General features: G+C 35.9%; 1 protein-coding gene across 1 annotated transcript in view; it reads right to left on the minus strand.

Moving 5' to 3' along the window:
* SLC2A13 (solute carrier family 2 member 13) overlaps positions 1 to 26,064 on the minus strand; it is a 355,929-nt gene that overhangs the window by 271,817 nt on the left and 58,048 nt on the right. Inside the window, exon 3 of the mRNA XM_038577277.1 lies at positions 7,764 to 7,972. Within this exon, the coding sequence (XP_038433205.1) occupies positions 7,764 to 7,972 (209 nt within the window). The remainder of the gene's footprint in view (positions 1 to 7,763; positions 7,973 to 26,064) is intronic.

The raw sequence follows: 26,064 nt of genomic DNA on the forward strand, positions 1-26,064 counted from the left end.
AATATTTGAAAACAAAAGAGTGGTTCCTTTGGTTTTAAATATCTGAAAACAAATGAGTGATTCTTTTGGGGTTTTAAGATTTATTTATTTGAGAGAGAAGGCGAGAGCTGGAGCAGAGGCAGGGACAGTGGGGAAAAAAAGAGACTCTCAAGCAGATTTCCCGCTGAGCGTGGAGCCTGACTCAGGGGCTCAATCTTACAATCCAGAGATCAGGGCCTGAGCTGAAACCAAGAGTCAGATGCTTAACCCACTGCACCACCCAGGCACCCCTTCCTTTGGTTTTTTGAGAAATATACTAGAAGATCTTTCCTGACATGTGTAAACAGGCAAGGTTCTTCAGATAGCAAATGACATCGCTATTAATATTCTGATTCTAGAACTCATCAATGGACTTGTCCCATTACCACTAAAACATCTCAACATCAAAGAGTGGGTCATATGCCCTCCACTTTGAGATGGAAAAACTGGGTTTTCTTCAGGATCTTCCTCTAACCTTCTTCAAAGACAAGGTAACTGTTAAAAGGCACAGCAATCTGTCTTATCTGAAGGGAAAAAAAATGTCCAGATTATGGTTTTATTTACAAACCAGACTACCACCTATGCTGAATGACGGATTCCCTGTTTAGTGGAAATGAATTGCCCTGAAGCGCTACTAAGGAACTACAGTCTTTGTGAAATGTCTACCTAGTTGCGTGTTTTACTCTTGTTGGACCGTATTAAATACAGAGCATTAAAAAACAGGAGAAACCTCACAATGTGCTGGAGGAGAAAGAAAACTCTGAGGCAGTCAAAACTCCTTCAGCATAGATTTCTTTTAATGAAATATGGATTTAAGTTCATCTTAGTAAGAAAGCAGAAAGATGAGCCTTCAAATATTACCTACCAACTTATAAGACAATCTGGATTTTCAATATAAATCAAGGAAAACCGCTTGAAAGCCTACAGGTAATGTGAAAAAGGTTTCCTTCTCCCATGAGTAGGTTGAGTGGAAAAATCTCTGCGCTATTCTTTATGCCATGTAAAAGGTGAGTCAATGACATTTTAATGTAAAATCTAAGAACTATTCCAATTCTGCTTAAGATTTTAAAAGTCCTCTGGGGTTTAGAAAATCGAAGGCAACCTTTATTTAAAACCATACTGAATTAAATAGAGTTTCTTTTAAATAAGTCGTCATACTTAAAAAAATGCTTTACTAGAAGCTGAATAGAATTATACATTGTTTTTATAGTCCAGCTTATAGCTTGTTAACACAAGAATAGAGAATTAAAGCAGCTTTTTACTTGACCTTTTGTTTTAATCTGTTTACCATAGGAGATATGTATAATAGCCTCACTTGGACAATTTTGGCAATTTTACAACCATCTTGAGAATATTAGATACAAAAATTTTTCTTTGCCTATATTTATAAAACTCTGGGGGGGGGGGAGTGTCATCCTGCTGAGAAACAATTTGTCAATATCTATTTCAAGTTCACCCAGTAAATAACATACTTGCATTACTTTGGGTCAGACAACACTGTATACTACCATATGAAGAAAATATAAGCAAAACTACCAGAAATGCTGGGGAAAATGACTACTTTCCTCTAAGTGCAGCAGATGTCAACTGCAATGAGCATTCTCCTGCAATGTTATTATGCTGGAATCGGATTTCTAAAGAAACTTTTGGAAGGATTTCTATCAAAATATGATAAATATCTATCTATCTTCTCTGACCTTTCTGCAGAATATGATTTGTTGAAATGGCCACAGGCGATATCAAGAAAAGAAATGACTTATGAAGAGATAAGACTTACTGACCTAACCACAAGATCACTGCAGGCAGAGAGAGAGAGAGAAAGAGACAGAGAGAGAGACAGAGAGAGAGAGAGAGAGAGCACACAGCAGCTGTCCCTTCCTGAACATGATAGATATGACCCCCCACAAGAGCTGGATGTAAAATAGGTTTTAAACTGAACTCACAGGAGGGTCTTGAATAAATTCCTCTCCCCACAACGTTCTGCCTTTTCAGGCTGGAGAGACTGAACTCCCTGACAAAGCCAAAATGCAGAGAGCCACATATGCCCAGTTATTGAGTTGATCAGTTGATAAAATTAAATGATGCAAATCTTGTTGGCATGGATATTTTTGCAAGATTAGACACTGTACATAGGTAACCTCAACACTCTCCCTGTAATGGGGCCAGCAACCATAGGCCTAAGTCTAATTTGTCTGAAGCATCGGATAATGCCTCTGGGTTGCTACTTCTCACATACCCAGATTAAAATTTGAGTGATGGAAGGGCAAGGCTAACCTTCTCACTGATATTCTTCTGTTCAATAAATCTATTATGAAAGCATCTACGATGTCAGTGATCTAGGTAATATTAATTCTAAAAAAAGATTTATATACAATTTTTAAAGGACAGGATGCACGAAAATGCTATTTCCCTTTAAAAAAGAAAAGGCCATATACATTTTTAAGTTCCCTGAATCAACCTCATGCTTATAAATAGACAACCTTGCAAGAAGATGCTCTCCCTTGCCCTGAGACGTACACTTAATTTCCCTCCTTGCTTTGCTCCTTTTACTCCATCTGCTGTTGCACCGAAGCTGCCCTGACAACTTCATTCTCCCAAAACACTGCTTCTTTTTCCCCTAGTTTTTTATATCGATTCTACAACAATATTTGCATGATTCTCTAGGGAGAGAAAGTCTTCCTTGTTTACACTTTCCTTCCAATGATCCTGCTTTAACATCTCAGGGCAGAGCAGAGAAGGGAGTGACAGCAACGATGTGATGCAGAACATAGGAGACTTTCCTTAAGCCCTGCCTATAGGGCTTCTCTGCTTGGGCCTGTGGGCAGGCAGTAGTCTTTGCTTTCCTTCCACCTCACCCAAGAATCTATTTCTTGTTCTCCAGTGCAGGATAAGAAATTGAAGACATCAAGGAAACAAAATTTAACTATGTGTGATGATGCACGTTAAGGAGATTTACTGTGGTGATCGTTTCACAATATATACATACACTGAATCATTATGTCACACACTGAAACTCATATAACGTATGTCAACTATGTATCAATTAAAAAAAGAAAACTGAAGAAGTCATCAGAGAGTGCTTTCAAAGGAGGTGGCACTAAGCATATGAATACACATATTTCTAGATTCTTTCCTAAGACTGTCTGTAGAGGAATTGTCTCTTCTGTTGACCAATTTTAATTTTCTTGTTATGAGACAATTACTGTTATAAACTAAAGCTCCTGACAAAGACTCCCTGTTCTTCTACATGCCTGGTAAATTAAGAGAGGACCATCTGCTTCTAAGAACATAGGCAGCTCCAACTCTTTCTACCCTGCCTCATAGATTTGCCTGAGAGGAGGACTCCAAATGCTTTAAAAGTTCATGTCTGTCAAGCTGAGGAGTGCATCTCCCGGGGAATGTACAGGAGAGACTGATGGAACACAAAAAGCTAATGAATAAACACTCTAGATATTTAGGAAAAAAAAAAGGTAAAGAGGTATACTGTGAAACAGAACACTAACTTTTATTAATTTCTAGGATAAAGCATAAAAATTCAAATAAATGTTGGGCTTACTGCAGTTGCCTTTTGCTATGGAACACATATCCCAACAAGCCAGCCTCTCTACAGTTACCTCTGAAGCCAAGTAGAAAAGTTTGATTCTCAAACTTTAAGTTTCTCAAACTTAATTGCCTTAAGTAATTACCTAGGTCTCTCTCCGGTTTCTACCTCTGTTGTAAATAAAGGTCAGACGCTAGTGCTCATCTATGCAGCATGAAATAAACTAAGGCAATAATCTGCAAGAAGTAAGCAACAAAATGATAGAAATTATATGCGTATTATTTAGTACTCAAATTTGTTTTTAATTCTAAAAGTGGTAATTGTGTCCCTACTAATTCAAAGCTTAGGATTGTCAACCTGGCATAAATAAAGATGAATAATTAGTCCTTACCCCGATGCCTTAAAAATCTGGCACAAGGACACTACAAAACATTATCAAAACTTCCAAGAAAATTAATCTGGTCCAAATAATGATACACATAATTTTGTACTTGTGGTTTCCTCTGCTTGGAACACTCTTCCTTTCGGTTCTCTAGTCTGATTCTTTCACAGCCTTTACATTCACCTCTTCAGAGAAGCCTTTCCTAACTATTCCCCTTCAGTCCCTCTATCAATGTTGTTATCCTGTTTATTGCCTTTAAAACCATTACTACCATTTGTAGCTCTCCAGTAATTATTTACCCTTTATCATCCCTGTGCTTCTTCCCAACAGAATGGACCAGAACCTCATCTTATTTACCGCCACATCTCCATTGAGTGTCACTCAGTATTCTGGAATGAAAGGCTGCTGCATTGTATTTGAAAATTTAAAAAGAAGCATTTCCCACAGATTTTTAAAACTCTAAAAAAAAATCAGACTTTGGAGCTATGATACTCTGGCTCTCCTTTCTTACAAACCTAAAAAGAATCTGAAATTCAGAACCTCCCAGAAAATCTTTTTGGGATTACAAACTAAGGGTGGAGCCAGGACTGGTCTTTTATTTCCCTGTCTCCCACTCCAGGGAGCTTTCCAAATCAAGCTGTCCTTACTTCCAGTCTCACTTTATTAGTCCTGCAGGATGTGTAAACAGTGTTGAATACAATGGGAAAACCAACTGTTTGCTTCTTTCCCATCAGTTACCCCTTTTTTTTTCTTTTTCCCACCGAAATCACATGTTAAGGAGGTTGACCTTTTTGCCATGTGCAGAAGACATGGAATACCAATACAATACAATCCTATTCCACAGTGTGGCCTCTGAGCCACACCTATGCTGCTGACACAACCAGAACAACCAGCATATTCACCACAGAAAGTCACAAAGTGTGTCTGACCCAGAAGTAAATCCCACCTGCACTGGTTATTTCACACTTCCAAAAAATAATTTAATTAACACCTAATTTGGTTGCTATGCCTACTTTCCTCAAAGAAATCAAATTTAAACTCTAGTGACTAAGATAAAAAAATCCTACGAAGAGAGAAGGGTCACATAATCAAGTACCATAACAGTCATAAGTTACAAATCCACTGCAAACTCCCCGAGAAGGACATGGGAACTGAGGTGGAATCAGATCTACTTATTAAGCTCCTACAGGCAGGTAGCAGGTAATTAAGCCACCATGTCTGACAATAAAATATTTCTCTCCAGAAGAAACAGGGGTCACACACAACTTCTTTCCAATCCCCTGAAAGATCTGGAGTATTTTGCAGTGGCTAGGCCAAAGTTCCCCCCTCCAGGCAGCTGCACTCTACTGCCCAGAGTCCCCAGGAAGTAGGAGCTCCAGATTTACCTTGTCAGGATCCATGAGCAGAAGAACCCAGGCTAACCTCTAACCCTGCAACATAATGGCTGACTTGTCTTCTCTGGGCCAGGGCATTTTTATTACTTTGAAATTAGCTGTTCTTTCATATATGTTTGTCCACATAGCCTATCATTTTTTAATGCAGAAGTGGCTGAGGGCCAGGACCCTGCTGGTTTGTTATGACAAGCCCTAGCACTGGTCTCTGTTTTCCAACTAAATGGACACAGTCTTGCTCCTGGACCTGACAATGCTAAAATAAAATTCACACTTATGCAGAATAGGTTTTATCCTGGTCAAACTTCTCAATCATAAAAATAGGGCCCCAAAATTACTTGATATTTAACACTGGCAAATCTGCCTTGTGAATTTATGCCACAATGCTATTAATTCCATACTTTTAAAAAAGAACATGAGATTAATTTTAAAATTAAGCAAGATGATAGTACTCAAATAATACTAATCTAAAATGGGGAAATTATAAATCTTAGTACTTGCAAGGTTTAAGATATTTACCCAAGCACAGGACAAATGCTATTAGGATTCAATGAATAACCAAATGTGTATATAGAGCAATACTGGGAAATAAGTAAACAGCTCAGTATTTTATCTTTACCAAAGAAAAGTGCCCTATTTAGCTCCAAAAGATTTCTCGTAAAAACTAAAGGAGATACAGATAATTACAATCTTAAGTACCTTAAGTTTCTTAAGCAAAAAATCTGGTTATACGTTCCAAATAACCATGAAACTCAAAGAGTGTGCACTCGACAGCTGCATGGCTATACCAGCTGGACAAAGTTTTTAGCAGTCAAAATGAAGCTACATGGTCAATGCTTTGTAGTAAAATCAGTGCATCCCTACCCCTAAATAGGAAGGCTTTTTAAATTAAGTTGTTATCCTTTAGATGATAAAAATTTATGTTCTGAACAGTATTTAATATAACCTAATAACTTGAAAAGTTTTTCTACTCATACATTGTCAGTACATGGGCTTCAAGCACTCTGATTACTACAAAAAAACAAGATCTGATTTCATGTGGGCCACAGCTGAGAGAAATTCAGACAGGAACATAAATGAATTTATTTGTAATTTAAATGAACATTTAAAATAGTATTTTTAAATTAACAAAAATGTTCAACTCAGTAAAAGTGAATTATTTTGTTAAAGCAAAATTCTCTTTAAAACTTGCACTAATAGCTTATTCTGGAAATGCTTACAGTGCCAGGCACATAGTATATGCTCACAAACTTGTTTGTTAAAAATGACCTTGACCTAGATTTGGCTCACAGTTCACTGGAGCTTTGACCTGAGCAAGAAAATAACAACACCGCACTACTGCACTGCATATAAATTGTAAGTCAGGTGTGGCCAACATGGTGACCAGCTTCTGCACAGTGTTTATTCTATTGTTTCAGGAAAGCACAACCTTCAGCTCTACCAAAAATTATAGCAAGAGCAGGTGAGTGAACACACCAAGACTTGTGTGACATATATCAATACATGAGTATGGGTGTTTTCATTTTCTCAAGTATGAAAAATAATTTGACTAACACAAGTCAGCATTTCCACTTGGGTTACCAATTAATATTAATACAGGGGCAAAAGGACGGCTGGGAGAAAATGAGACGATTTTAGGAACTGTGAATCTACCAGTGTAATGGTTATTGTTGAGAAATGTATTACAAAATGTCTACCTCACAACATATGCATCCTATAAATCACTTATTCAAATCTCTCAAGATTAGAGATCCTGTTTGAGATTTTTCAAAACCCTACCTGATTTCTTCTCTGAAAAGAAATTCATCAATATAAATGGACTAGAAGAAACTTCTTTTGGTTTTCCAACATGGTGAAATTGCGATTAGACAATCAGTTAAACATTGTAATGAAAAGAGGGAAATACAAAATGATTCCAAAACTAGGATCAAGAGGCATTCTTATTCTTTATAAAACTTATATGAAAATTAATGTAATACGTGTAAACACGGTATTTAGTTTTACTAAAGTGATTTATTTTGACAACAGTTCACACTATGAGGCTCTCTGGTAATACAGAAGGTCAAAATGCATATGTATATCTTTATATGTATTTATTTGTAAAATACGTCTATACTCAAAAATTACCCCCTACACAAAAAATGATGACAACCATGTCACATATATCCAATTTTGAAAGAATAAAAGAGACTATACAAAACTAAAAATAGTAATTATGTAAGGATAGTGGTATTATGGGGATGGGTTTTCTTTCTTTTATAGCATTCTTATATTACTTCAAAAACTAAATTAAAATATATTTATTTTGATTTGGTTATACACATGAAAATGTTACATCATTTAGAGTTGCTAAATAATAGCAAAAGAATATAGTTTCTAAATAAAACCATTATGTAGTTTTAAAATTCATATAAGTACAAAATCCACATACCTGAGCCAACCTCTTTTTCTTCTTCTTCAATGTTGTTTTTGATGCTATCATATTCCTCATCAATGGTCTGGTTACCACGCATCTGAGATAAAATTCTACGAGCCTTCTGAGTCTGTCCTTTCTGAATCAGCCACCGAGGACTCTCAGGTAAAAAGAGAAAGCCAAAAAACTGTATAACTGCTGGAATTGCTGCAAGTCCCAACATGTACCTGCAATAAAAAAAATCCATGTATTATTTTAAAATTTGGAATTAACACTGAGTACAAATAAAAAGTTTGTGTTCACCACATGGGGAATAGTATCTAATATTAAATTAGAGTGATTTTCTCTTTGTGTGTGTGTGTGTGTGTGTGACCAGAAAAAAAAGGATTTTTTTTAAAGGTTTTATTTATTCATGAGAGAGACAGAGAGAGAGAGACGCAGAGACTTAGGTAGAGGGAGAAGCAGGCTCCATGCAGGAAGCCCCATGTGGGACTCGATCCTGGGACTCTGGGATCACACCCTGAGCTGAAGGCAGACGCTCAACAGCTGAGCCACCCAGGCGTCGCAAAAAAGGATACTTTTATACTGTAGTGAGAAACTGGAAAATGAGAAAAAATCAGATTCTTCTCTCTCATACCAATTACATTTAAAAAGGGCAAAAGTCACAATAATTATGTATGTACATTCTGAACCACACACATCATGCAAAACACCATAATCACCACCCCTTTCTAATACTAATACATATAATTCTGTTTTACAATAGAAAATGGGTCTCAGACAAAACTCTGATTATCTGTTTAAAAAGATTTTTTTTCATTAAAATAAATACCCCAAACTCCTTATTATTTTTTTTTTTTTTTTGCTCCATGAATGGTCAGTAATGATTTCATTTTGCCATCAAGCATCACATTCACCCTCATTAACTAAGGAAAAGCCAGAGCAGAAAAAAGATAGAAGCAAACAATCATTGTTAAAATGACAGAAACAGGGCAGCCCAGGTGGCTCAGGGGTTTGGCGCCGCCTTCGGCCGGGGGCCTGATCCTGGAGACCCGGGATCGAGTCTCGCGTCAGGCTCCTTGCATGGCGCCTGCTTGCCCCTCTGCCTGTGTCTTTGCTTCTCTCTCTCCTCTCTGTGTATTCTCAGAAATATATTAAATCTTTTAAAAATGACAGAAATATAGTAAAAAGGCATATCATTTTAAAACCATCAAAGAAATAAAAATACTAGTATGAGTACATCAATATCAAAGATCTCTGCAAAATTATCCTGACCACTAGATCTATGTCCTAACATTCCTTTGATGTTAGGCCTCGATCTTTTTGAATTGAGGGGCTAGATTAGCTCAACTTCAAGGTCACTTTTAAATGGAAACTTCTATGGATCTAGGAGACCTGTATGTTTTTCTGTTGATCCAAATTCTCTGAGTTTATGTTCCATGGCAGACTTATGATGGTAGAGCTCAGAAAGCCAACTCTGATTAATTAACAAACATACTCACTGATACTCACAATAAATCAATTGACTTGATATACTTTTTAAAGCTATTCCAAGTTTTAAGCTATATTAAACCCAAAGTAGAGTGAGCAGCCTTGAAGCCTCCAGATATACAACTTGTGAAATAAGTCCACTACTTTTCAAACAAATTCATTTTAATTCCAAAAATAGCAGGAAAAAAAATTGTCACATGGGTGTTAAGACTACCTCTCACTCTAAACTATTTGCAAATGACATATCTGATGGAGGTTTAGTATCTAGTATCTATAAAGAACTTATCAAACTCAAAAAATGGGTAGAAGACATAAGCAGACATTTTTCCATAGACTACTTCTCACTCTAAACTATTTGCAAATGACATATCTGATGGAGGTTTAGTTTCCAGTATCTATAAAGAACTTATCAAAGTCAAAAAATGGGTAGAAGACATAAACAGACATTTTTCCGTAGAAGATATACTGACAGCTAATAAACATATGAAAAGATGCTCAACATCACTCATCAGGGAACTACAAATCAAAATTACAATGAGATACCACTTTACACTAGCCAGAAAGGCTAAAATTAACACAGGAAACAACAGATGTTGGGGAGGATGCAGAGAAAGGGGAACCCTTGATAACACTTTAGTGGGAATGCAAACTGGTAGAGCCATTCTGGAAAACAGTATGGAGCTTCCTCAAAATGTTAAAAATATTACTACCCTATGACCTAGCAATTGCACTACTCGGTATTTACCCAAAGGATAAGAAATACTGATTTGAAGAAACACATGCACCCTGATGTTTACAGCAGCATTATCAACAATTACCAAATTATGGGAAGACCCCAAATGCCCCACTGACTGATGAATGGATAAAGAAGCTGTGGAAAACATATACAATGGAATATTACCCAGTGATAAAGAATGAAATCTTGTCATTTGCAATGACACAGATGGAACTAGAGTATATTATCCTAAGCAAAATCAGAGAAAGACAAATACCATATGATTTTATTCACATATGGAATTTGCAAAACGATACAGATGAACATAGGTGTCAAAAAAAAGAGAGGCAAACCATAAAACAGCCTCTTAACTATAGAGAACAAATGGAGGGTTGCTGGTAGGGGGGTGTGGACAGGCTAAATGGGTGATTGGTATTTAGGAGAGCACTTGTTGTAATGAGCACTGGGTGTTGTATGTAAGTAATCAACCACTAAATTCTACTCCTGAAACTAATATTACACTATATGTTTACTAAATGGGTTTCAAATAAAAACTTGAAGTGAAGCAAAACAAAATTTAAAAAGTATCGCTCACTCCAAACAGCACATAAAGCCACACATGGAAACAGAAAAATTAAGATTTTTAATAAACAAAGTTCTTATGACTAAATGAGTCATTTTGGTTTATAGTATTAAACAAGATCTTATTAAAAGTGTTTTCTTAATCCATGGGCTGTGATAATTATATCAATACTTAATCATTCCTTCCTCTGCTAACCTATAGAACACAGTGTTTTAAACTCCATTTATGTCACTATACCTTGTATTATAATGAATTATATATGTATCTCACCTGATTTTGTATTTAACTTTGTATTTGACAAAGCACCTAAAAAAATATCTTGCACACAGTAGGTACTTAGTATATATTTTTAGAAATGATACAAAAGGAGCTATACATCTAAACTTTTTGTATTAGCTAGACAGAAAATAAACGTACTTCACATTTGTATAACACTGGTTCATGTAGCAATTCTTCTGGATCATTTAGCTCTGCAAACTTCGTTGCGAGGTAATTTCTTCCAATTAAACTGTTATTCCAGATATAATCAGACCTTTTCTGAAGATGTCTCATCTGAAGATTCTTAGGATGTCTTCAGATGAGAGATTGGCTCACATAAATGCATACTTGTGGCAGCTTCCTCTTAAGATGTTAACTTGTATAACCAAATGTGTTACTTTAATGTATGTTTTATTGCTGTAAATGAATAACATTTTTGTTCACTTGTGTTCTCTCTTGAAGAAAAAGTTATACACAATTGTATTGCCCATTACTGCCAATTGTGTAAAAAAAAAAAAAAAAAAAAAGGCAATAAGAGGCAAATGCCAAATATACTGGATTAGGAAATAGATTTTAAAAATTCTAAAAATGGAAGCCTTCGTGTGTTGTTTCTCTACATCTTTCATGATCTTTCTTTCTGTTCTCCAAACCCCCTTACTGATGAATTAAAATTAAAGAGCTACACAGGGAACTTCAAAGCAGTACTTGAAATGAATATAGAAACTGTTTTCAGGCACCAAAAGGTGCTCACATAATACTGTGCATTTTACTACTCACTAATCCTAGGACACAGTATTTCTAAAAACTGAAAGAAAAGGGAGAAGGGTAGAAAAGGTAAGTACAAAAAGAAAATTGTATACATACATATTAGTTTATGTTCCTAATGCAAGCTATAGATTAGCTCTCTAGTCCTTTAAAATCCAAGAGTCTAAGGTCTGAAATACACAATTCAATGCCCTAACAGTAAGGTGGGTGGCACCCAACTGTCAACCTTTAAGGATATTGAAGCCTGGTTCCAGAAAGCAGGCAAAATAAAACATGTTTTATACATTTATGTCCTAATTTTCCTCTTCTAGAAGTAAAACAAAGCTTATTTTACTATATTTTGATTACCTTTCATGATGTACACAATTTGCCACCCCAAAAGGGTCTCTTTGGCATAAGGATTATTTTAGGCTAAGTATCTTTAAGAAACTGCAAACACAGGGAAAGCTCTAAAAACCAAATAGAAATTACCCTTTTGTAAAATTCATTTACATTTACAAGGGAAATTTCCTCTTGTAGGGGTATTTCCCTCTGTAAGAGTTCTGGAGACTCTTATCAAAGGAGAAGGTTAAGACTTAAATCTGCATCACAACCTTGCCCTTGTTTACTGTGCTTTTCTCTCCCCAACCTGTCATAACTGTCTCCTAGCCCCCAACATCTTCTTTGGTCTTTAGATGAATATAGTATTTAGGGTGATGGCTTTGGCCTCTTTGTGGAGTTGCTCAGTGAGTTTTATGTGGGTCTCTCCTATTTATACAGGAGGTAATACATGTCATTAAACTTTTATTTGTCTCTTGTTAAGTGATCTCATGTCTCATGTTAGGCCAGGCAGAGGAACTCTAATGGGTAAAGGAAATTTTTTCCTCCCAAAAAATGATAAAAGTATTTTGATGAATAAATTTCCAAGGCTCTGCAAAGACCAAATAAGAGAAGATGGGGAGTAGTTGTGGTTTATGATAGAAAGAACACAGGAACAGACCTGGGTTCTATTCAGCTCTGGGCATACTAGCCACAAAACCCTGATCAAGTTATTTAATATTTTAATGTACAGGTGACAGATCTATTTCATAGGACTGCTGAGAGAATTAAGTGGAACCATACAGTTGGTACCTAAAATGGAGAAGGCACTTAGCCATAAAAAACTTACCTCCCTGACTCCCTCACCTATCAATTCAATACAATTTATTGATCTTGGCTGTATCATCCACCCAAAGTCAGTAAGTAAAACTAACCAATTTCTTTCTTGAGAAAAAAACTGTTGTTCTGATGATGTGCAGACTGAAGACTAAGAAAAATAAAAGATTGCTTTGCTGTGTTACTGATGAAAATTTTATCGTGAGACTATAAGAGCAAGAAGTCTATAGGCTTAGTAAAGGCAGTATGTATTTGGGACTCACCTTGAGTCCTGGAAATCCAAGGAAATCAGGAACCACATGACTAATAAGACAGTCTGCTGACAAACTAGGGCAGTCAATCCCCCAAAGTAGTACTTAAATATTGATATGGGAGATCTCATTATTTTAAGTTAAATCAAGGGCTCTAAACCCTGACTTCACATTAGAAGGGGGGGAGGAAGACTTTTAAAACATATTAGTGTCCAGGCCCTACCCATCCAAGATTTTGATTAATTGGTCTGGGCTTCAGGCCCAGGAAATTCTATTTTATTAAAAGCTCCCCAGGTGGTGCTAATGTGCAGTCAGGGCTAAGAACCACCTGTCTAAGTGTTTTTAAAAACCCAGGGGGTAAAAGTGAACAATAAGCACCCAAGGTCCATACTTTAAGGCAAAAGCTATTTATCTTCTGGAGGCACACCAAGCTGACAGAAAGGGAAGGAGGCTGACTAGAGCACAAATCCCAAGCTTTCAGGAATTCTAAAATTCTTAAGAATCTTCTGTGGCATCCTGATCACTCACAGGTGATTTTTTTTATACTTTCTCAACTGAAGTTAACAAATGAGCTATTTTCTGGTCCAACTAGCTAGATCAGCACCTGCCTATCTTCCAGAAAACCAGGATGGGCCCTAAAATTGTGGGCAATGCTTTCAAGTGGTGTGGCTGGGCCAGCTGTCACCAAAGGAGACAAGCCCAGCTATTTTACCACAGATTAAGCCTTCTTCCCAGTGCCAAGAACTGAAGCTCTGTGAATCAAAGATCCTGCATTCCTAGGTGACAGCCCTTCCCCTGGTGGTACTTCACATAAAACCAAACTGGGCCTGCACTGGACTCCATATTTGCCACCATTCTTGTTTTAAAGGAATCATAGTGCTCTCACCCACAAAACTAAGGCAAGCATCCTCTAACTGATGGCCATTTAAGACATGAACTCTGTGGCTCATAATTGCCCCACTTCTTTGATAATAAAATGGTTATCTGATGACATGGTCTACTGAAAACATGATGAACACATTATTTATCCTCTAGTAGTTCTACAGGGTGATGATTAGGTTCCAAATACATTAAAAAAAAAAAAAACTAGTTGAAAATAGCTTAGACATGTAATCACTTAACAGTAGCAATAGTAATAAGCGATTAATACAAATCACTAGTTACTATGTGCCCAGTACTGTTTAAAGGGTTTAAGAAACATTAACCCATTTGTCTTCACAATGACCCTATGAAGTGGGTATCATTACAGTCCCCATTTTAAAGACAAACTAAGTATAAATTAGATATAGAACTAGTATGCAGTGGACCTACGATTAAAACCTAGGCAATCTTGGGGCACCTGGGTGGCTCAGTTGGTTAAGCATCTGGCTCTTAATTTCGGTTTAGGTCATGATCTCAGGGTCCTGGGATTAAGCCCATTGTGGGGCTCCATGCTCAGTGGGGAGTCTGCTTGAGCTTCTCTCTCCCTCCTTCTGCCCCTCCCCACCCCTGCTCCCTCTCCCTCCCTCTCTCTAAAATAAGTAAATCTTTCTTAAAAATTTAAAAATAAAATAATCTAGGCAATCTGGCTCCAATGTTTATTGTAAGACTAGCTATAATAAATGTCTAATGATTAGTTACCTTAATTCTGCAGAAATCATAAAAAAGAACATTAAGATAAATTAATCTTTACCTCATGTTTAAAGACTTTCGAGGATAACTTTAGAAGTTCTATTGCTCACTCACCTCTGTTAAATGTATTAAAGCACTGCAGAGTAACATGGCAAAGGGGCTACCTGGGGGCAGTCAGCCTCCTAGGAGCATGGTACCTGCCACAAAAGCACCCACAGGAAGGGGAAATGCAAACTTAACAACACAGACCTGCTGGTGACACATGGAATATACTATTGCTCTCGACACCAGAGTTTTACTATGAAAATAATCAACTATTAATTAAAAGAAAATATCTCATTTGTATAGGCAAACTCATACTGCTTGTTTTGAACACTGTGCCAAACTGAATTTGAATTTAAGACATACATACATTTTTCATGTAGGAAAAATATGGGTAACATGGTAGGAGATAGTTTTAAAAATGACTAGGAGCAAAAAACAATTATTTGATCCTTTTAAAATATTTTACATAAGGGAACTTGATAGATCTAACATTGCTTTCCACGATATTTTGATTTTCAATCTCTGCCTCCCAAAGGCCTCTCTAAACTTCTCCTCTTCCAAAAGGAATTATGCAAGAGTGAGGAATTATATCTTGCATCCACATGCTGTTTATTTTTCTTCTCCTCTCTGTTCTTAAGTTCCCAAACAATGTAAAAAGGTTCCCAATGCCTTACAAAAAAAGAGCTATATGATTTATGGTTTTAATTATAAGTCAAGCTATTCTAGAAAAACTATCATAGCTAAGAGAGCTGTATTACAAGATGTTATATTTGAAACAAATTGTATGCAATTGTTTTTACAGCTCTTGAGTTCTACTAAGGGAAGATACTTCACTCTGAGAAGCATATAAAGGTTTTTTGGACACTGCAGTCAGCCAATTATCCCACTAGGCCATGACAGCATTAAGGTGTTCAATAACCACTTCCTTACTTGTCTCCTAAACTCACATTGCTAAATGTATTTTTCAGCCAAATATCCACCTTATATTCTAGTCACAGAGAATCTTGTTATTTTTCACAACACTCAGATTAGCTCAGTGACGACGTCTGAAGTTTGTCCCTTGTATAGTGAGGGTTTTTAGCAATATTCTCTAATATCCAATACTTTCTTGAAATTCACTGGAAAAAAAAAATCAGGTGACAAAACCAAATTTATAATTCTGATATTTCCATCCTCTTCTAGCTTACATTACATTTATATCTATTTCCTACTAATTTACAAATCATGTTCATGTTAGCTCTTTCTGAATAGCACAAAAAAGAGGAATATCATAAATATTAAGATACTAAGCTTTATTCTTTAAAAGTTTCCAACTGGCATCCTTTTACATAGAACTATGAAATAAACTCTAAGCCACTTTTTTCTCAAACAGTTCATTGAAAATAAAAAGGGTCAGCAGTTAGTAAATTCTTCGAAAGTGTTACCTAATGAAGATTTACTGTGTTGTTTGGAAAGGCTGAATTCCTATGATCTATCTGAGCTGTTATTCTGAGCTGTTTACCCAGCAAGCATCTCCTTAATGTACATTAAGTGCCAAACTCTATGCCAATCACTAAGCATCATGAGAGCACTTAAACCAGAGATGGTATAGAACTGTATAAATCCAAAAATATCTCTCAAGCCAAACTTTCCAATATATGTCATTGTACCTTGTTTAGGGAAAGGAAACATTTTCCCCTTAAAAAGGCATAATCCAACCCTTTCAAACCACATTCAAGAACATTATTCCTTCAGTCCTACATCCTGAGCTACCTGACTTCACTGCTCAATGTTTCTATGGATTTTGAGGTTTTTTTCATGTACTTCTTACATACTTAATAATGAGTTATGCATTTACTAAAAGATCTCTATTCCTGGATTTACAAAAGAAATGCTCACATCATATGTCAAAATCACAAATATGTACATGATAATCACCGAATATAAATTGTAATTTATGTAGTATGTTTCTAAATGCAAGTTTTAGATGCAAAAGGATAACACTGAATTTAGCCACCTGCTATGATTACAACTCACCTTTTAACATATTTTTCAATTTTAGTGCATGACTCACAACTCCATTTTAACAGATAAGAGATTAAAATAATAAATTGAGATCCCAGGCTGGTAAATTAATTTCCCTCTGCCTTCAAGGACCATGCAGAACATCAACACTGATGACTGACATATCTGATAATCTGATGGCAGCTAGAGAGTAAACATGAGACCAAAGCTGAAAGTACATAAGAACAAAAATCATGTCCCAGTTGGAATCTTTCAAGTAAAAAGCAGGTGATATATGATCAGCAAATGAGTAACTTTTGTGTTACCTAATGAATGTGTCTGTATAAACTATTTACCAAAAATAATGTCAAATATGTAAACAAAAAAAAATGAACTCTGTGTAGGTGGTGGGGGAAATGCCTCAAAGTGATTTGACATTGGTGTATCAGGTCAAGCTTATTTAGAGTGTTGTGATTATAGTAGAAACAGCAAGATATACTTCCTTTGAATAAGATGTGATATTAAAACGAATGTGTTTTGCACAGATATTAAACTGCAAATGTGCAAAATACAATGACTTGTACAAAATGCACGGTACTAGTGCTAGAAATAATGCACACAACCAAACCTACATACATATCCTTTTTCTTCCCTGCCCCCCTCTGAAAATCTTCCATATCCAAAGCTCTGGGCTAGGGATTTGGGAGATACAATGATTAGTAGACATTCGTTGCTTCAAGGAGCTTATACACTAGTAACATCAAACAAAAATACAATTATATCTAATTGCTATGACTGAGGTTTTAGCACAGTGTAGGAACAAAGACAAAAGTTATTTCAATTGAGGATGTTAGAAAAAGTAACATACAGAAAAGGAGTATGATGGAGGGAGCTAAAAGAAGGTGCAGATGAACATTTTTAAAGTACAATTTGCATATAACAAAATGAAGAGCTCCAAGGTATACCATTGTAAGAGTTTTGAGAAATATATATACCCTTATAACCACCATCTCAATAAAAAATCAGAATATTTCCATCATTACAGAAAGTCCCTATACTCTCTTTCCAGCAATCCACACTGCCATAGTCAACCAATGACTGAATTTCTGTCCCCATAGCTTATTTTGCATGTTAATGAACATCATACAGAATGTTGAAGACTGTACTCCTTTCAGTCATGTTTTTTGAGATACATCCACATTATTATTGTATTTCACTGATTTATTTATCCTTACCAGTCTGTTTTGATTCTTTAGCTTTATTTATACTTAGTCTTAAAATCAGACAAAACTCTTTAATTTCATTCTTCAAGATGCTTTTGGCAATTCTAGGTCCTTCTCTTTTCTGTAAAAACTTTTAGAATCGATTTGTTCACTTGAATGAATCTGAATGACTATAAATGGTGATAGCAGACACTTTTGCCTTGCAAGTAATAAGGAAAACATTCAGGCTTTCACCATTGTGTACAAAGTTGACTGCAGGTTTTTTTCATACATGTCCTTTATTTAGTTCAAGAAGTGCTCTTCTAGTTTGCTGGAAGGTTTTATCATAAATAAATGTTATTCTGTCAAAAGCTTTCCCTGCATATATTGAGTTAATTATACAGGTTCTCCTCTTTTTAAAATTTGAACATGGTGACCTGCATGAATTAATTTTCAAATGCTAAATAACCTGACTTTCCTCAGAAAACTGACTTGGTCACAATTTATTATACTTTTATGTATTACTAGCTTTAATTTTACTAGTATTTTGCAAGGATACTTTTGATCAGTATCCTAGAGATTTTTTTTTCTAATAGCTTAGGCCACATTAGAGTTACATTGTCCTCAAAATCCCAGCTGGGAATTATTCCTTCCATCTTTATTTTCTTAAAGCTTTTGCTTATGCTTGGAGCTTTTTTTTTTTTTTTAATTTATTCATGAGAAACACAGAGAAAGAGGCAGAGACATAGGCAGAGAGAAGTAGGCTCCCTGCGGGGAGCCTGATAAGGGACTCATCCCAGGCTCCTGGCATCAAACCCTGGGCCAAAGGCAGAGGGCTCAACCACTGAGCCACCCAGGTGCCCTGGAGCTACTTCTTCCTTAAATATTTTACAGAATTCAACACTGAAACCATCTAGGCCTCAATATTGCTTTGCAAGTAGGTTACCAATAGCGATTCAATTTACTTAAGACAGGGATATTCAGATTTTCCATTTTACCTTATGTCAGTTTTTAGTAGGACTATGATCTTCAAGCAATATGCCCATTTTACTTAAGTTGTTGAATTTATTGGCACAAAGTCATTCAAAGCATTCTATCACCCTAATAATGTCCAGAGCAATGACATAACCTTTTATTCCTGATATTGATAACTTGTGCATTAGCTTTTTCTTATCAGCTTATCAGTCATATCAGTTTATCAATTTTATTCATCTTTCCAAAGAATCAACAGTATATTTTTTCTATTGCTTACTTTTCTATTACATTGACTTCTAGTTTATTATTTATTTTCTTGTTTTCTTTGGATTTATTGTGCCCATATTTTTCTAGCTTCTCTACGTGAAACTTAGATCATATGACTTTTCCTCCAATAATATAATCACCTTAACTATATATTTTTCTTTAAACACAGCTGAAACTGCATTCCACAAACTTTGACATACTGTATTTTCTTTTAATTCAAAACTATTTTTTAATTTTCTTTCTGATTTCTCCTTAGATTCATTATTTAGAACATGCTGGTTTTTTGAAGATTTTCTGGTTCTCTTATACTGTTTGTTATGATCAGAAGCCATATTCTATACAATTCATTTTTAAAATTTATTAACATTGGGATGCCTGAATGGCTCAGTTCATTATGCATCTGATGCTTGATTTTGGTTCAGGTCTTGATCTCAGGGTTGTGAGATTGAGCCCTGCAGTGGGCACCTTGCTCAACACAGAATCCACTTGAGATTCTCTCTCTCCCTCCCCTCCAGTTCATATTCTCTAAATAAACAAAAATCTTAAAATATATATATATAAACATTTATTTTATGGTCTGAGATATGGTCAATTTTAGAGAATGTCTAACGTCAATCTGAAAAAGGATGTCCTTCCTGCAGCTGTTGGGTACAGAAGTCTACAAATGTTCATCATGAAACGTTAGTTTAGCAGTGTTATCTGGTTTTTCTGTAACCTTACTTTTTGTCTAATTATTTTTATCAGTTGTTAACAGTTTCAAATTCTCCAAATATGAGCACAGATTTGTCTATTTCTTCTTTTAGTTTTTCAAAGTTTTTTATTGTAGTGAAATATAAAATTTACCTTTTAATCATTTTTAAGTGTAAAGATATGTTAACATTGTCTATTCACAATGTTGTATAGTCACCATCTGCTAATTTGTGTTTATGCATTTTGAAGCTAACTGGAGAAACTATAAGATTTTTAAAATTATTCTTATTTCTGATTAGTTGGCTCTATTATCATTATGAAATGCCCCTTCTTATCTCTGGTAATACCATTTGTCTTAAAGTCTTACTGTGTGTGACTATTAACAAAGCCACACAGCTTTCTTACATTTCGTGTTTGTACAGTATATCTTTTCCTAGTCTTTTAACCTATCTGTGGCATTATACTTAAATTGTGTCACTTTTAGACAACATAGACTTAGGTCATACTTCTTGTGCACAACGAATATTTTTTTACATTTTATAATTGTTGTAAAATTGAGTTTTAAGTCTACCATTTGCTATTTGCCTTCCATTTGTTCTATCTGGTTTTTATTCTTGTGTTCTTCCTTTCTTGCCTTTGTTCTGCTTACCCAAATATTTTAAATATCCATTTCAATTATTTTTCTTTTTTTCCTTAAAGAAAGGGAATGTGAACTGAGAGTGAGGGAGAGAGAGAATCTTAAGCAGGCTCCATGCTGGGTGTGGAGCCAACATGGGGCCTAAACTCACAACCTTGAGATCATGACCTGAGCCAAAATCAGGAGTCAGACACTTAAGCAACCCAAGCACCCCTCCACTTTAATTCTTTAAGATTTATTTTATATATAAGGAGAAAGTCGGGGGCGGGGGTGCAGCAGAGGGAAAAGGAGAAGAAATGCAGACTCTCCGCTAAGTGCGGAGCCTCATACGGGGCTCAATCCTAAGATCCTGAGATCATGACCTAAATTGACACCAAGAATTGTTTGCTCAACTAGCTGAACTACCCAAACACTCCTCCATTTTAATTCTTATAGTGGCTTCAGAACTGTAACTCTTCAGAAACATTTAATTTTCATATACTTCCTCTAATGTTTTTACTATTGTCATCATATGTTTTATAGCTACATACATTTAAATGTAAAGTCATAGGTCTTTTGGAAAAATTGAGAGGAGAAAAACAAAGTACTTTATACTTAGCCTTCTATTTATGATAGCTGGTGCTCTTCTTCCTTACTGTAGATGAGCTTTCATCAAGAGTCATTTCCCTCAGTCTGAAGAATTTCCCTTACTATTTCTTATGATTCAGGAAGTCTGGTGGTGAGAGTCTCTTAATTTTACTTTGTCTGAAAATGTTTTTATTTTACCTATATTTTTGAAGATTTTACTGGATTGACATTTTTCTTTCAGTACAGCTGACCCCGAACAATGTAGGAGTGAGGAATACCCACCCTGCGCCATCAAAAATCCAAACACAAGTTCTGACTCCCTTAGAAACTTAACTACTTATAGCCTACTCCCGACTAGAAGCCTTACCAGTAACATTCGATTAACATTAAAACACATATATATTTTGTATGTGATATGTATTATGTACCATATTCTTAAAATAAAAAAGCTAAAGAAAAGGTTACTATGAAAATCATAAGAGACAATACATTTATAGTACTCTACCATATTTGTACAAGAATTCTGGTAAGTGGACCCACGCATTTCAAACCCATGTTGTTCAAGGGTCAACTGTAGTTTAACGATGACATGCCATTGTCTCCAGATCTCCCGCTGTTCCTGATGTACAGTCAGTCATCATTTGTATTGCCGTTCCTCTTCATGTAACATGTCTTTTTTTTCTTGGATCCTAACTTTCTCTGTATGTGTCTTCTGTTTTCAACCGGTTGACTATGATATGCCTGCATATGTTCATCTTTATATTTATCCTACTTGGGATTCACTATATTCTGGAATCAGTACTTACTGTTTTCACCACATTTTGGAAGTTTGCAGCCTTTCTCTTTTTTTTTTAACATATTTTTTCTTCATTCTCTCTTTCTTGGATTTCAATTACATGTATACTAGACTACTTAGTGTTAATTAGAGGTATATAAGAATATTCAACATTATGCCCTAGGTTACTTAAGCCTCTTTCTTTTTCAACTTTTTCTCTTTTTCAAATTAGGTGGTATCAATGGATTTGCCTTCAAGTCCCTAAGCCCTATCATCTGTCATATTCAATTTTCTCTAAAGCCCATCCAATGAATTTTTTAGATGTTAATTTCAGAGACTGTACTTACAACAGTATTAGATTTTCTATTTGGCTTTTTTTTTTTAATATAGGCTGCATTTTTTGCAGAGAATCACCATCTGGTCACTCAGCAGGACTACCTTGTTTGCTAAATCTTTCAACATTATTAATAATAGCTGCTTTAAAGTCCTTTTCTGCTAATTTCAACATCTGCATTATCTTGAGATTTGTCTATATTGTCCAATTTTTCTTTTAGTTATGTGTCATAAGTTCCATTTATTCACGTCTAATAATTTTTTGTGTTCTGAGGATTGTGAATGATTAAATGTAGAGACTCTAGATTTTATTCTTTTCTTCAGAATAATGTAGACTTTTACCTATCAGCTTCCTTGAGTTTGTGGAGGTTCGGTTTTATACTTGGTTAGGGTGAATCTGTTTCAGTTTCAGGTTGGTCTTAAGGCAAATCCTTAGTCATGCCACAGTCTTCACTTCCATGGCACAGTCTTTCTGCAGTTCTAATGGAAAGCCTGAGCTGTAACCTCAAGTTTCAAACTCCAAATATGTCACTCCTATTACAAGCAGGAAATAGAATCTCTCTCAGCTTTTATCATCCTGCAACTGTTGTTTTCCACAGGCTCCAAGGAATCTCTCCTGTATATTCAGAGTTCTGAGGTCCATAAAACATTTGTGGCAAATAAATATTCAGATTTAGGGGGCTTCCTCCTCTATGGATCATTCTTTTCCTGGATTTTCACCCTCAAATTTCACCCCACTCCGACCACCCAAACTCTGGCCACTGAGACTGTAAAGCCAATAAAACTAAGTTTTCTAGTTAAGTTCTCGCTGTCCATTATGAATTGAGGACTACACTCAAGTAAAAAGCCATAAATGTAGACTCACCACGAGCCATTCAAGAATCAAGTCCCCTTCAGTTCCAACCTATCCTTGGAGCTGCAGTTTTCCAGTGTCAAGTTTTTAAAATTCTGTCTGTGGTTTATAAGGGTCATCTTCAGGAGAGATGAGCTGTATACACACCATTCTCATTAGCAAACTCTATTTACTTTTTACCTGGAAAATTCAGATGGCTGGGTATGAGGGAAATTTTTATTGCCAGCTTTAGATACAAGATAGAAAATCAACCCATGATTTTCTGGAGATGACCGGAAACAGTATCTACTAGCATGTAAGAGGTTGTACATATGTTCACAGCCATTAACTCATCTGATTCTAGTAACACTGTATAATTGCTGAAGCATTAGCTACATAAAAATATTAGAGCTCAGATAAATTATGTGCTATGAAAGCAAGTCTTAAATGTATTCCTCCCACAACACTATCAATACCTTTATGATAAACAGTCTTGTATCCTAATTTTGTCAAAATGAAATTACAAGTATCTTCAGCATTAAGACATGTACTTGTAATCAAGCTGTTAGCCAAATCCATCTTTCTTAAAAAGCCCACTGCAAGTTAGATTTTTAAGGCAGCTTTCTATTCTGTATTTTTTTGTATGGAGCTAAATGTCACTGATCTACAAGCACTAAATTATGAGAATACTTTCCCCAGCATAAATTTGTTTAGAAATATAAGTCTTTTTGAAGTATCATTCTAAAAGCTTCTTATTGACATGATTTTTTAAATTGTAAAATATTAGGAGGGAAAGAGGCTCACCAATTTTCCATCCCAAAGTTATATTATTTTTAAAATTATTTTCTGTATTTTCGATAAACAAACCTGATTTAATGTACTGCTGATGAGAGTGCAAAGGATTTAAAGTTCTATTCATACCCACTAAAAGCTACCTTCTATGTCATGTCACCTTCAAATTCCCAGATAGTAATCACAGCCCTTCACCTAGCTGCTTTAAAACTTCTCACTATTGCCCACACTGACTGGTCCTTTCCCACTACTTACTGGGCTTCTGAAAATTCTATTACACCTAGAATTTCCTTTTCTCTCACTATGACTGGAATGCTATTATTCATAAAGACTCAGCTCAAATATCTTTCCATCATAAAGCTAAGATATTCACACACCCTAAGAGTTCTCACAGCACTATCTATCATTTGATTAACACGCTGATGAAGTCTCTCCATTAGTCTGTGAGGTGCCTGAGAACAGGTACATTTCTTATTTATCTATCTCTAGTAGCAAGCACAACAGACTATCCAGGAGGTGCCCCCCTAAAAAGTTTTTTTTCAATGACTTATTTCCATACTAACTGATGTCTCCAAGAATAACACCTCACTACTTCACACCTATATTCTGGTGACAGCCTCATAAATATGTTCTCTGCAACCATCCAAGAGCCAAGAGTTCCAATCAATTCTGAGCATCACTCTCATGTTAATCTTTGACTTACATTATAGCATGCTCTGCTCAAAAATAGTTTCCCTTTGCCTGCAGATAAAAGTTCAAAACCTCTAGCCTAAAATCTACAGACCTCTAGAATCTGGCTCCCATCTCTTGTGCACCTCAGTTTCAAGCCTCCTGATCCTGCCCTCAGCTAGCCTATATTCTGTCCCCATTTCTCCACCTCTGTCCACTAATTCTTCAGAGAACTCAGAACAAATCTCACACTGTCCATGAATTAGCCTGAAGATATTCTAGAAAAATCTCCCATGCAGATGTTGCTACTACTACTCAGTGCTTCTCATTCCACACTTGAATTTCCTCAAATTCGGGCAGCCCGGGTGGCTCAGCAGTTTAGCGCTGCCTTTGGCAGGGTGTGATCCTGGAGACCCCGGATTGAGTCCCACGTCGGGCTCCCTGCATGGAGCCTACTTCTCCCTCTGCCTCTCTCTCTCTCTCTCTCTCTCTCATGAATAAATAAAATCTTTAAAAAAAAATGTCCTCAAATTCTATTCCTTAGCACACACATGCAAAAAGCACAATGTAAATAATGAAAAATGTAAATATAGCTAACACACTTAGATACTTAACCAAACAGCTGACCGCGGACTAGTGAGATAACTCTAACTTTAAAAAATTAAATCTGAGAATAAAATGAATAAAAATCAACATGAAAGAAAATAGTTCAGCCCCTCTATAGATATACCGGTCTTATCACTGTAAGTCACATGATAGTTCATGCAATCACAAATAGAAGAATACTCATTTGAAAACTAGCTCTGTCCAAAAAAGCAGGAAAAAAAAAGTGTTCTGGAGCCAGGGTGGCCTATTATTTTTAGGGATGGAAAACTACATGGGCATAGAAACTAATTTTCATTCTCTGATTTTTACCCTTAATAAGAAACACTTATGATTAATAATTTAGTTTTCTAGCTATCTATGAAGTAAATGTATTCCCTCAACATATATTAATGAATTGATATTTTGGTTTAAAAATCAATACCTTTTCACTTTAGTTAAGAGTCCCTTCCCTAGAGCTGAAATCAATTCAGCTCAGTTCAATAAACAGTAATTGGGCATTTTCTATGTTCCAGGCCCTTTCCTAGATCTAAAAACAAGTTCAAAGTCAGTGACATTCAGGAAGTTCCACAGTGAATTAGGAGACAAAGTAACTAGTTCAAAATAATAAGTGGATAAAACAGTGAAGATATGTACAAAGTCTTATGAAAGGACAAGGGGACAGAAACAGCTTCACATGATACACAAAGGAGAAATTTAAATAAGGAACAGCAGGTGAACCAGCAAAGAAGGACAAGGTAGGCAGCCTGGGTGGCTCGGTGGTTTGGCGCTGCCTTCGGCCTAGAGTGTGATCCTGGAGACCCAGGATCGAGTCTCGCATCGAGCTCCCTGCATGGAGCCTGCTTCTCCCTCTGCCTCTCTCTCTGTCTCTCTCTCTCTCTCTGTCTCTCATGAATAAATAAATAAAATCTTAAAAAAAAAAAAGGACAGGGTAGGAAAGTATTAGAGGTATAGTGAGCAGAAGAAAAAAAAACCCAAAACATGAAAAAACAGTATGTAATTGGTGTACAGGATATATAGGCAGGGCTGTTGTATAAGAAAGAGGGAGGGAGGCAATGATAAATTATAAAAATCTAGAAAGGCAGGCACAGATTGGATAATGGAAGACACCACAAGCCATGATAAGAGCTTGATTTTTTTT

This window comes from Canis lupus, chromosome 27, assembly GCF_011100685.1.
Source record: "Canis lupus familiaris isolate Mischka breed German Shepherd chromosome 27, alternate assembly UU_Cfam_GSD_1.0, whole genome shotgun sequence".
Classification (NCBI taxonomy): domain Eukaryota; kingdom Metazoa; phylum Chordata; class Mammalia; order Carnivora; family Canidae; genus Canis; species Canis lupus.